This window comes from Myxine glutinosa, chromosome 3, assembly GCF_964187855.1.
Source record: "Myxine glutinosa chromosome 3, kmMyxGlut1.1, whole genome shotgun sequence".
Classification (NCBI taxonomy): domain Eukaryota; kingdom Metazoa; phylum Chordata; class Myxini; order Myxiniformes; family Myxinidae; genus Myxine; species Myxine glutinosa.
The window spans coordinates 2,678,002-2,691,805 of record NC_136263.1 but is presented as its reverse complement, the minus strand read 5'-3'; the positions used below and the strand labels follow the sequence as shown (position 1 = coordinate 2,691,805).

The 13,804-nt window shown below is 44.8% G+C and overlaps 1 protein-coding gene across 2 annotated transcripts in view; it reads right to left on the bottom strand.

Moving 5' to 3' along the window:
* The window catches only part of TMED4 (transmembrane p24 trafficking protein 4), a 56,182-nt gene extending 42,395 nt beyond the window's left edge, over positions 1-13,787 (bottom strand). The window contains exons 1-2 of one of the 2 annotated variants that reach the window (XM_068111374.2): positions 13,368-13,787; positions 9,523-9,623 (exon numbers count right to left, since the gene is read on the bottom strand). In XM_068111374.2, the coding sequence (XP_067967475.1) occupies positions 9,523-9,623; positions 13,368-13,521 (255 nt within the window). In that variant the 5' untranslated portion in view covers positions 13,522-13,787. The remainder of the gene's footprint in view (positions 1-9,522; positions 9,624-13,367) is intronic. The other variant, XM_068111373.2, reaches the window with a different exon arrangement.
* Between the last annotated feature and the right edge of the window lie 17 nt (positions 13,788-13,804).

Here is a 13,804-nt window from a genome sequence, read left to right as displayed (position 1 = left end):
GAATGGAGCGACAGAGTTTTTGCACCTTATTTGTGTAAAGCAGTAATGTTGGCTGATTTCCAAACTGATGGCAGATGACCTTGAGCAAAAGAGAGGGTGAAGAGAACAGAGAGAGGGTGTGAAAGAGCGGCAGAGTAGGATTTTAGTACCCATGGGCTGATGCCGTCTGGTCCAGTTGCAGAATCAGAGTCGAGGTTTGACAGAAACTTCTCCACCTTGTCAGGAGAAAAAGACACAGATTCCAGGAGCAGCTGGGTGCAACTGGGTACGGTGGGTACAGAGAGATGGGTTTGGGACACAGGATTTTGAGGCAAACACAAAGTTGAGGCATTCAGCTTTTTCACGTACGGAGTCAGCTGTGTAGCCATTTGAGGTAAGGGAGGGGATGGAGGGGGAACAAATACCAGAAACAGATTTGACCAGATGCCACTAGTTAGGATTTGGAAGAAGGAGACAGGTTTGAGAGTTGTCTTGAGAGTAGAGAGATATTGTTTCCTGGCTCTCCTGAGGGTGGATACACACTTGTTCCAGGCTTTGTGAAAGGAAATGATTGCCTTCCGTTGGATTTGCCTTCCAGGAGGCAAAGGCAGATTGTTTCAGGGCAACTGCCTCACCACAAGATTCCGTGTACCATGGACAGGAGGAAGGGTATGACAACGGAAGACGAGATGGGATAAATCTGTGCATGAGAGAAAGAAATTTACTTTGGAAGAATTCCCAGGACGAGTTGATGTCAGAGGCAGTCGAGATGGGAGACCAGTCCAGATGATTGATGGCTACTTGAAGACCATGCCAGTCAGCCTGAGTGAAATCCCAGACTCGTCGATGCTGAGGACGCTCTCTGAGAATAGCCAGAGAGATGCCCACTTTAACAAGCATATGGTCAGATGAACCGATTGGAGCAGAAGAAGAGCAGCAGACATTTGCAGGAAAGTTTGTCATAACCAAGTCTAGAAGGGAAGATGCTTCATCAACTGAGATCCGGGTCGGGAAATTGACAGATTGTGTCAGTCCCAGTTGGTCGCAGAAGTCCTTTGCTGAGGAGCCATGGCTGGTGAGAGGTACCCACAATTTTAATATTTTTTTGAGATGTTAAAGTTAAAAGCCATCCTGGCTTGTACATCCCCAAACACTTGCAGAAAACCTCCATGGTGATTGCATAATCTGTGTGACGTCATCACCCAAACAATTGTCTCAACACGCAAATAGCAATGGCCGCACAACTCGCTTCACTCGTCAAAAAGTGAATCTGACGAATACTTTTCTTATCAAGAATCCTCAGATGATGACAGTCAAAATCATGATTTACGAGGTGCTGTCAGACCGGTGCGAACACAAGGTCATGAAATACTTGGAACTAACAACATTTGGGACGACGTCGAACAAAGACTCAGCAATAACAACTGGTAAAGTCGTAAATCATAGAGTTAGAATGTGGTAAATGGGGAGGTTAGTGGTATTTTGATACAACACTTCTCTATAATTATTGTAATAACTCGAACGGCACTTAGTAGAGTGCACAGCACACCTCCACCACGATGTTTACGTTTTGGATCCATTGACAGGCCAGATCTGGATCCAGACCTGAAGCAGAATCAAGTCGCCTTGTTCTCGACCCCGAGCCAACTGATCCACCTAGTTTAGGTACAACTCATCCACAACCTTTTGAAATATCGTGCTGTATATTGTTTTTGGCCAGGTCTCTCAATCGTGAACGATTACACATATTCAATACATTGATAATAAACGCAAATCGCTTTTTTGTTCCAATTCCATCAATGCTATTCCAAATGAAGACATTTGATCTCATTTGCAAATTAAAGCAATTGAAAATATTTCGAAACGATTACATCATTCAGTGATTAGTGATATGTCATTATATAGATTCTGCTGCTACCTGGTCTTATTGGCGATACACTGTACCACCTTTACTTTTTCAAATGTAGTTCGGAGTAACTGAAAAAAAATAACTGGATAAATAGCATTCTGGGATAAAGGCATGAAATAGAGGAAGAGGGAGGGGTGTCTTCATCAAGTGTTATGTAATATTTAGAGGGTGTCTGTTTAAGCATTACAGGAGGGGGAGGAATGGGGAGAGGGGGGATGGGTGTCAGATTTGAGCAAAAAAAGCGTTACATAATGTTTGAATGACCTCTTAGACCTTGTACAATGTTTCAGCATCCACTCTATCCACACTGAGGCCAGGTGCTGCACCACAACTTGACTCCAGCAAGTAGCTCACGAAGATGCTGTGAACGTCTACAAATTTGCCTCATCAATATTTACAAGAAAAAAAAAAAGGTATGTTTCAGTGAACTAACTGCTCTGGCATTGTTGTGCCAAGGTCATACTTCATTTTGTATGAAGCACTCGTTCTATCAAGCTCGTCAAGTGTCTTTGGGTCCTTTGCCAAGTTTTGTGCCATAGCCATTATCTGTGGGGCCATCATGAATGGCAGAGAATGTTCTGCAATGAAAGCTAAAGTCGTTGCTTCAACATTGGCAACTCAGTTTTGAAGAAGCACCAATGGTTTTGAGGGTGGTTCAGCTTTACTGCCACAAAGAAAACAGCTCTTGAAAAATGGGTGCAGGCTATAAACTGCAGCAGCATCTCTACTGCTAGTAAACGTGAAACGTACAACATGCATGTAAATTTACTATAAAAAAACACCTAATCATAACTACCTCCCTTGATTTATAATTCATTCCCCGACAAATACAAGGGAAAACCCTGTTAGCTTTACCTATAACTACCTGGCACTAACCGGTCCGCTTACCCGCCCCCGTATCAATTACCATCCCCAGATCCCTCTCCTGTGCAACACGCTCAAAGATTCACCCTTGCTCCACCACATTGGGATAGTTACTTAAAATGAGATATTTTGTGGCCTTATCTGCAAAGAACTGTTTCATAACTGGCAGACAGGTGTTTGTCTTAATTTCACGCAAGGTTGAATTGTGTTTCTTTCTGTCTGTCTTTCTTTTCTTTTTTCTTTCTTTCTTTCCCGGTGTGTACCCCGGTTTAGAATAGGTACACCATATCCCTGCGTGTCGTAAGAGACGACTAAAAGGGTTGGCATCAGGAAGGGCATCCGGCCAGAAACACATTGCCTCAAAAAGAGAACCATGACAATTACAACTACATATGGGCAGGGTACAGCCTGAAGTACCCCGTGGAGGACCCCACTCCCTCTCGTCAAAACTCAAGGTGGGGAACCCGATCGAAGCAAGGGTGGAAATCATTCCATTTATGACGACGACACGTCTGATGCCCGACGTGGAGATCGGTTTCTGAGGTTTGGGACATGAAATGTAGGGACAATGACAGGGAGATCAGGAGAAGTGGTGGAAGTATTGGTCTGAAGAAGAGTGGACATATGTTGTGTGCAAGAGACGAGATGGAAGGGAAGTGGTGTGAGAATGGTGATGGGTAGGCAGGGACAGAAATACAAGTTTGTGTGGCAAGGGTGCCCGGAGGGCGTGCATGGCATTGGTGTCCTGTTTTCTGAGGAGTTTGTAGACAGTGTGGTGAGTGTGACCAGAGTGAGTGATAGGTTGATGATGGTGAAAATGATGATTGGAAAGCTCTTGGTGAACGTCATCTCAGGATATGCTCCGCAGGTTGGTTGGTCGGATCGAGGAAGAGAAGGACAAGTTCTGGTGTGCAATAGAGACGCTGATGGAAAATGTGAAATATGAGGAAGTTGTTATGGTAGGAGGAGACCTAAATGGACATGTGGGAAGGAGTATGGACGGTTTTGAGGGAGTTCATGGGGGTTACGGATATGGTGTGAGAAATGGAGAAGGTGAAAGGATTTTGGAGTTTGCTGATGGAGCTGATTTGTTCATTTGTAATACTCAGTTCCAGAAAGAGGATAATAAGCTTGTTACATACAGGTCAGGTGGGTCGACGACAACCGTTGACTACCTGATGGTGCGTAGGCGAGATAGGGGTCACCTCCAGGACACAAAGGTGATCCCGGGGGAGGAGGCTGTTTCACAGCACCACTTGGTTGTCTGCGACATAAGGGTGAAGGTGCGAGGAGAGCTCGGCGGGTGAAGTACCAACCGTGAATGAAGGTGTGGAGGTTGAAAGAGGTGACAGTAAGGGAGGCATTAAAAGAGAGGCTGAGTAGGGTAGAGGATGATGTGGTTGAGCTTGAAAGTGGTTGGATGTCAATGAAAGATAGTCTGTTGGGAGCCGTTGGTGAGGTATGTGGATGGACAAAAGGACCACCGAGGCACTCGAAAACATGGTGGTGGGATGATGAAGTTGGGAAGAGGAATGACGAGAAGAGGAAGAAGTTCAAGGAGTGGCAGAAGGCAAAGGGCACGGGGGTAGAAAAAGCAGAGCATGAAAGTTATAAGGCAGCCAGGAAGGCTGCAAAGAAAGAGGTAGCAAAGGCGCAGGAGGCATGTAGGAAAATGTTCGGAGAACGCTTGGATTCGGAAGAGGGTCAGAGAGCAGTATTCAGGATTGCAAAGCAGATAGCGAAAGAGAGGGGCGATGTGATGGGGATGAGTTGCTTGAAGGATGAAGTGGGACAAATCGTTGTGGACCCAGATGGAATTAAAGGAAGATGGAAGAGATATATGGAAATACTGTTGAATGCAGAGAATGAATGGGATGGCAACATAGAGAGTAACCCAGTTTTAGGACCGGCAGAGAAGATAACTGAGAAGGAAGTTGAGGAAGCGATCAAAGCAATGAAGAGTAGAAAAGTGGGAGGGCCGACGGGAGTTGTGGGAGATATGTTGAAGGCAGCAGGAAGTTGGGGTGTGAAGAGAATGACAGAGATCTGTAATCTGGTGGTGAAAGAAGGCCGCATTCCAGTGGATTGGGAACTGAGTACCCTCGCATCAGGGGTCGGTACTAAGTCCACCACTATTTGTAGCTGTGATGGAGGTGCTGGCTCAGAACGTAAAGGAGGGTTTACCGTGGGAGTTGTTGTATGCAGATGATCTGGTGTCGATTGCGGAAAGTATGGATGGACTGAAGGAAAAGATGAACAAGTGGAAGGAATGTGTGGAGACAAAAGGTCTGAAGGTGAATATCGGAAAGATGAAGGTGATGGCAAGTGGTAAAGCATGTGGTGAGGTGGAAAGAACTGGGAAGTGGCCATGTGCTGTGTGCAGGAAGGGTGTCGGAGTGAACTCCATTCAATGTACAATTTGCGCTGAGTGGGTTCATCAAAAATGTAGTGGTCTGAGAGGGTCATTAACCAGTGTGGCAGCTACATTCAAATGTAAGGTGTGCACAGAGGGAGCTGCAGATGGAGGAAATGTTGAGTTGGATCTTGGAGACGGCGTAAAGCTGAAAGGTGTGAAAACATTTTGCTACCTCGGAGACATGCTGAATGGAGAAGGTGGATCAGACTCGGCAAGTGATGAGTGAGATGTGCATGGAAGAAGTTTCGGGAACTGGGTGGCGTGCTGATGAGGAGGGGAGTGTCGTTGAAGCTGAAGGGAAAGGTGTGTGCTGCATGTGTGAGAAGTGTTATGATTTATGGGAGCGAGACATGGGTAATGAACGCAGAGCAGCAACGAAGGCTGGAAAGGGTGGAAATGCGAATGGTTCGGTGGATGTGTGGAGTATCGTTGAGAGAGGAAGACAAATGATGAATTGTGAAAGATGATGGGAATAGAGCCTGTGATTGATGCTGTGAAGAGAAACAGGTTGAGATGGTTTGGTCATGTGTTGAGGAAGGATGAAAGTGACTGGTTGAGAAGAGTGATGGAAATGAATGTAGAAGGAAGTAGAGGACGGGGAAGACCGAGAAAGACTTGGCTAAAGATGGTGGAAGAAGAAATGCGGGCAAGGGGGTTAACAAGGAGAGATGCAGAAAATATGGCAAAATGGAGAAGATTGTCATGGGGACCGCAAGGCTAACCCCCGCTCTCGCAGGGAAAATGGCCTTAAAATGCATGTTGTTGTTGTTGTTGTTTGTTGAATTGTGTTTCTTCGAATATGAAGTCCTGTGCCGAAGATATCACCAGTCACTGACTTTAGTCAACTTCGACCAATATCAATCCCACCTGGCATAGCACGCGTTTTCGAAGGCTTTCTGGCAGAATGGGTGATGGCTGATATCAAAGACAAAATTGATTCAAAGCAATTTGGTAACATGAAAGGCAGCTGTGTCCCATTACCTTATCAGCCTGCTTGATGAGCTTCACCGGGGCATCAATAAACCGGGTCATCATGCCACCATCTGTGCAATTGACTTCATGAAAGCCTTCGATCTGATCGACCACACAAAGGCTCTTCAGAAGCTGATTCAGCTGGGGGTCAACCCGACCATTATCCCCGTGATCGCTAGCTTTCTTTCGCGACGCCTGCAGACAACTCGATACTGTGGTGCATCTTCATCTGAGTAACAGCTGCCCTGTGGAGTTCCGCAGGGGACCAAACTTGGTCTGGTAATCTTCCTGATTATGATCAATGATGCTGCCTTGACTTCTGAGAAAAGATGGAAATATGTTGACGACCTTACCATCGCTGAAGTTGTCCACAAATCACATACCAGTCATTTATTACAGGCTCATGTGGATGCTCTTTCGGAGTGGAGCTGTTTGAATGCAATGAAACCAAAAGCTGAAAAATGCAAAGTAATGCATGTCAGTTTTCTACGCAATGGTTTCCCTCCCCCCTTGATTACCATGGGAAATGAAGTTCTTGAATCTGTGTCGACACTTCACCTCCTTGGTGTTACCATACAGTCTGCGCAGGTCGAGTGTTAAGTGGGATGTGCAGGTCGAGCAAGACATCAAGTGCGCATCCCGCCACCTCCACATTTTGTGCAAATTGAAGAGTAACGGTGTTTCAGACAGAGATCTTGTGTTCATCTACACAGTGTATATTCGCCCATTGATGAAATTCTGTGCACCGGTTTGGAGTAGTGGCCTGACAGCACAGCAGTCTGATAGCATAGAGAGAGTGCAGCAAAGAGCTCTTAGGATGATCGCGTACCCTGATCAACATCATTACGAGGAACTCCAAAGCAGCTTTGGCATTCCTTACTTGGCTACGTGAAGAAATGATATACGTACTCACCAACTACGCGAAATCGATCCTGGCTTCCTTGCGACATCGTGATCTGCTTCAGGCTGAACGGCAAAGCCTCTCTCGAACTGGACTCAAATTCTCACCACATACACATTCCTCAATCAAGAACTCGGTGATATAAACAATCTAGTGTCCCTGCTCCAGTGAAACTGTTAAACGTCCAGTTGAAACATGATTAATGTATTTTAATCTTTTAAATGAATTTTTTCCTGTTTGTTATGTTTGTCTGCATTTCGTCAATAATTTTGAAAGATTTCAACTTTTATTACCAGCCTGTGTAATTTAATACAAAGTAAATATATTTTTCCTGTATTATTGAAATTAAATGCATAATTTGGGGAGCATGATTAATGTATTTTAACTTTTTTAATTAATTAATTTTGCTTTGATTTGTTGATTTTCTGAATTTTTGTAATAATCTTGAAAGATTTTAATTTTTATTAACAGCATGTGCTATTTGACACAAAGTAAATACATTTTTCCTGTATAACTGAAATAAGACGAATAATTTGAAATACTAAGATTGATTGATTGAATATTAAATTTTTGTAATACAACAACATGCATTTTAAGGCAATTTTCCCTGCAAGAGCGGGGGTTAGCCTTGCGGTCCCCATGACAATCTTCTCCATTTTGCCCTATTTTCTGCATCTCCCCTTGTTAACCCCCTTGCCCGCATTTCTTCTTCGACCATCTTTAGCCAAGTCTTTCTCGGTCTTCCCCGTCCTCTACTTCATTCTACATTCATTTCCATCACTCTTCTCAACCAGTCACTTTCATCCTTCCTCAACACATGACCAAACCATCTCAAACTGTTTCTCTTCACAGCATCCATCACAGGCTCTATTCCCAACATCTTTTGCAATTCATCATTTGTCTTCCTCTCTCTCAACGATTCTCCACACATCCACCGAACCATTCGCATTTCCACCCTTTCCAGCCTTCGTTGCTGCGCTACATTCATTACCCATGTCTCGCTCCCATAAATCATAACACTTCTCACACATGCAGCATACACCTTTCCCTTCAGCTTCAACGACACTCCCCTCCTCATCAGCACGCCACTCAGTTACCGAAGCATCTTCCATGCACATCTCACTCGAGCAACCGTTGCCGAGTCTGATCCACCTTCTCCATTCAGCATGTCTCCTAGGTAACAAAATGTTTTCACACCTTCCAGCTTCACGCCGTCTCCAAGATCCAACTCAACATTTCCTCCATCTGCAGCTCCCTCTGTACACACCTTACACTTGAATGTAGCTGCCACACTGGTTAATGACCCTCTCAAACCACTACATTTTTGATGAACCCACTCAGCGCACATTGTACATTGAATGGAGTTCACTCCGACACCCTTCCTGCACACAGCACACGGCCACTTCCCAGTTCTTTCCACCTCACCACATGCTTTACCACTTGCCATCATCTTCCTTTTTCCGATATTCACCTTCAGACCTTTTGTCTCCATACATTCCTTCCACTTGTTCATCTTCTCCTTCAGTCCATCCATACTTTCTGCAATCGACACCAGATCATCTGCATACAACTCCCACGGTAAACGCTCCTTTACGTTATAAGCCAGCACCTCCATCACAGCTACAAATAGTAGTGGATTTAGTACCGACCCCTGATGTACTCCCACCTTCACCTCAAACTCACCACTGTTCCCATCCTTCGTCCTTACAGCTGTGCGCGCTCTTTTGTACATTGCCATCACTACTCTGATCAACCATTCCTCCACTCCTAACTTCCTCAATGCCCATGTCACTACTTCACGTGGAACCCTATCGAATGCTTTCTCCAGATCAACAAACCCAAGAAACAACTTCTTCCTCTTCTCCATGTACTTCTCCTGCAACTGCCTCACAATAAAAAGTGCGTCTGTCGTTCCTCTTCCTGGCATAAATCCAAACTGCATTTCGTCAATCTTCACTTTCTTCCTTATCCTCCTCTCCAACACCCTTTCCAATACCTTCATTCCATGCTCCAATAACTTTATCGCTCGATATATTCGTCATTTCTAAATGTAACCAAACAAATAGAATGCTTGGGTGTTGGGGGACGTGAGGGACGTGGGGGACGTGGGGGACGGTTTGGTGGGGCGAGTGAGGGTTAAGTAAAGTGGGGCCTGCATGTGTGTGCCGTCCATCAAAAGAAGTTGGCTGGTAAAACATATTCCTATTAACAGATGTTTTGACACTTTCTAAAAGAGAAACTATGCCACACCAATCGTGACCCAAGGATGTGAATAGATGTCACTGGGATTTGAGTGGGCTACATGTACTTCGGCTCAAATCGAGCAGTCACTAAACGCAATGTTTCATAACATGAACTGGAACGTCCTGCAGGAGGATCACCGCATGCACCTTTACTCCAGAGATTATCTTGCGGCTCCCAGGAACAACACACCATGACCCACGAAAATGCAACAATAATCCAGAAGAGGTCAAACATTACCTTTCCTTCTGGCTCCTTGACTTCAACATGCATGCCAAGGCCAGGGGTAGAGGGCAGGAATTCCTGCTTGTGTTTATCCCAAAGTTGAATCTTGTAGTTACCTGGAGGAATTAATCAACAACAGGTGAGTTAACAGCATCAATAGGATAAAAGCAAATAGTAATCAAGTAATTAAGCTCACCTTTTTTCGTTATCCCACCAAGATATTCTATTTTTGTAATTTTAATTAATTTTTTGAAATCTGTAGAATTTGTTTTTCACTTGGACATTGTGGATTACAATGTGTAAATAAAGGTGAAAAAGTATGATTTAATGCACTTTTATTCCAGGTTATAAGGTAGCAAAAGGTGAAAAATTTGAAAGGGGTCATAAACTTTATATAGGCACTGTAGGTATGCAACATCGTCGCGTTTGACAGCTATGCAACGTAGCCATGTTAGACAGCTAAGCAGAACCGCCTTCAGAGGCCATTTTTCCCCACAGAGCAGGGGTTGGCCTTTTTCAGGTACCGTGGTCCCCCTATTTGAAGCAATGTTTTATGGCCGGCTGCCCTTCCTGCCGACAACCCGGTTAGTCGCCTCTTGCGCCACACAGGGAATTACCAGTGAACTGGTACCCAATTTGCCGACCTCGGAAGGATGACAGGCCGAGTCAACCCCCCTGGCGTTATTTCAGCGATCGACCGGGATTCAAACCCAGGATCCTAGGATCCCAAGCCAGCACTCTAACCGCTAAGCCAACACCAGGCTTGGGTTAGAGAGGGGTATATAGCTATGTAACACAGTCGAGTTAGATAGGTATGTAACATAGTCAAGGTAGATCGGTATGTGACATAGTCAAGGTAGATATGTATGTAACAGTCGAGGCAGCTAGGGGTAGATAGGTATATAACATAGTCGAGGCAGCTAGAGGTAGATAGGTATGTAACATAGTCGAGGCAGCTAGAGGTAGATAAGTATGTAACATAGTCGAGGCAGCTAGAGGTAGATAAGTATGTAACATAGTCGAGGCAGCTAGCGGTAGATAAGTATGTAACATAGTCGAGGCAGCTAGAGGTAGATAAGTATGTAACATAGTCAAGGCAGCTAGAGGTAGATAAGTATGTAACATAGTCAAGGCAGCTGGAGATAGATATGTATGCAACATAGTCGAGGCAGCTAGGGGTAGATAGGTATGTAACAGTCAGTCAAGGAGCTAGGGGTAGATAGGTATGTGACAGAGTCGAGGTAGACAGGTATGTGACATAGTCAAGGTGGATAGGTATGCAACATAGTCGAGGTAGATAGGCATGTGACATAGTCGAGGTAGATAGGTATGTGACATAGTCGAGGTAGATAGGCATGTGACATAGTCGAGGTAGATAGGCATGTGACATAGTCGAGGTAGCTAGGTATGTGACATAGTCGAGGTAGATAGGCATGTGACATAGTCAAGGTAGATAGGTATGTGACATAGTCGAGGTAGATAGGTATGTGACATAGTCGAGGTAGATAGGTATGTAACAACAGTCGAGGCAGCCCGGGGTAGATAGGTGTATAACATAGTCGAGGCAGCTAGAGGTAGATAGGTATATAACATAGTCGAGGCAGCTAGAGGTAGATAGGTATGTAACATAGTCGAGGCAGCTAGAGGTAGATAGGTATGTAACATAGTCGAGGCAGCTAGAGGTAGATAAGTATGTAACATAGTCGAGGCAGCTAGAGGTAGATAAGTATGTAACATAGTCGAGGCAGCTGGAGGTAGATAAGTATGTAACATAGTCGAGGCAGCTAGAGGTAGATATGTATGTGACATAGTCGAGGCAGCTCGGGGTAGATAGTTATGTAAGTCAGTCAGTCAAGGAGCTAGGGGTAGATAGGTATGTGATATAGTCGAGGTAGATAGGTATGTGACATAGTCAAGGTGGATAGGTATGCAACATAGTCGAGGTAGATAGGCATGTGACATAGTCAAGGTAGATAGGCATGTGACATCGTCGAGGTTGATAGGTATGTGACATAGTCGAGGTAGATAGGCATGTGACATAGTCGAGGTAGATAGGTATGCAACATAGTCGAGGCAGCTAGAGGTAGATAGGTATATAACATAGTCGAGGCAGCTAGAGGTAGATAGGTATGTAACATAGTCGAGGCAGCTAGAGGTAGATAGGTATATAACATAGTCGAGGCAGCTAGAGGTAGATAGGTATGTAACATAGTCGAGGCAGCTCGAGGTAGATAGGTATGTAACATAGTCGAGGCAGCTAGAGGTAGATAAGTATGTAACATAGCCAAGGCAGCTAGAAGTAGATAAGTATGTAACATAGTCGAGGCAGCGAGAGGTAGATAAGTATGTAACATAGTCAAGGCAGCTAGAAGTAGATAAGTATGTAACATAGTCGAGGCAGCTAGAGGTAGATATGTATGTAACATAGTCGAGGCAGCTAGGGGTAGATAGGTATGTGACATAGTCGAGGTAGATAGGTATGTGACAGTCAAGGTGGATAGGTATGCAACATAGTCGAGGTAGATAGGTATGTGACAGTCAGGTCAAGGTGGATAGGTATGTGACATAGTCGAGGTTGATAGGTATGCGACATAGTCGAGGTAGATAGGCATGTGATATAGTGTAGGTAGATGGGCAGGTGACATAGTCGAGGTAGATAGGTATGTGACATAGTCGAGATAGATAGGTATGTGACATCGTCGAGGTAGATAGGTATGCAACATAGTCGAGGTAGATAGGTATGTCACATAGTCGAGGTAGATAGGTATGTCACATAGTCGAGGTAGATAGGCATGTGACATAGTCGAGGTAGATAGGTATGTGACATAGTCGAGGTAGATAGGTATGTGACATAGTCCAGGTAGATAGGTATGTGACATCGTCGAGGTAGATAGGTATGCAACATAGTCGAGGTAGATAGGTATGTCACATAGTCGAGGTAGATAGGTATGTCACATAGTCGAGGTAGATAGGTATGTCACATAGTCGAGTAGATAGGTATGTCACATAGTCGAGGTAGATAGGTATGTCACATAGTCGAGGTAGATAGGCATGTGACATAGTCGATGTAGATAGGTATGTGACATAGTCGAGGTAGATAGGTATGTGACATAGTCCAGGTAGATAGGTATGTGACATCGTCGAGGTAGATAGAAGGTATGCAACATAGTCGAGGTAGATAGGTATGTCACATAGTCGAGGTAGATAGGTATGTCACATAGTCGAGGTAGATAGGTATGTCACATAGTCGAGGTAGATAGGTATGTCACATAGTCGAGGTAGATAGGTATGTCACATAGTCGAGGTAGATAGGCATGTGACATAGTCGAGGTAGATAGGTATGTGACATAGTCGAGGTAGATCGGCATGTGACATAGTGTAGGTAGATCGGCATGTGACATAGTGTAGGTAGATCGGCATGTGACATAGTGTAGGTAGATCAGCATGTGACATAGTGTAGGTAGATCGGCATGTCACATAGTCGAGGTAGATCGGCGTCAGGTCACATAGTCGAGGTAGATCGGCGTCAGGTCACATAGTCGAGGTAGATCGGCATGTCAGGTCACATAGTCGAGGTAGATCGGCATGTCAGGTCACATAGTCGAGGTAGATCGGCATGTCAGGTCACATAGTCGAGGTAGATAGGTATGTAACATAGTTGGATCTTCTTTGTGTTTAACAGGTAGGTTATACTTATATTCCTTGTGGGCAATCTCGCACAAAGGTAGACGTTAGACAAATGTTTGAACAAAAGCAAACTCGTACCGGTTTGTAATCTTGACTAAAGGCCTAACACTAACAGTCCCAGATCATGATCCAGGACACAACATGCGTCATAACGTTTTGTAAAGCGCCATTACCTATGACCATAGTGTCGTCTGGGATCTCCTCGATGAAACATTTCTTTTCCGTTTCACCAATGTGGAAGTACAGAGCTGAAGAAAGCTGAAAGGTGGACACCAAGCAGAGGAACCAGGACACCATTAACCGCTCCATAGTGCAACTGCCAGACATGGCGATGGCGGGCCGCAGCGCTTGTCGCGCATGCGCAGCCGTATGGTTTGCCACGTCGCGTTAGCACTTCCTGTCGACCACACGGAGTGCGCTTATCGTAACGTCGTCTTCTTCCTCTTCGGTTACTTCTTCCCTGACGTCTAATTCTTCTTCCTCCTCCTCTGATTCTTCATCTTCTTTTTCCCCTAGTTCGACAATGTTATACAAGGCACTTTAACGTCAGCGGCCATTTGGCCCATCACACCTGTGCTTAATTAACACCAAACGAATTAGATTTATCCGC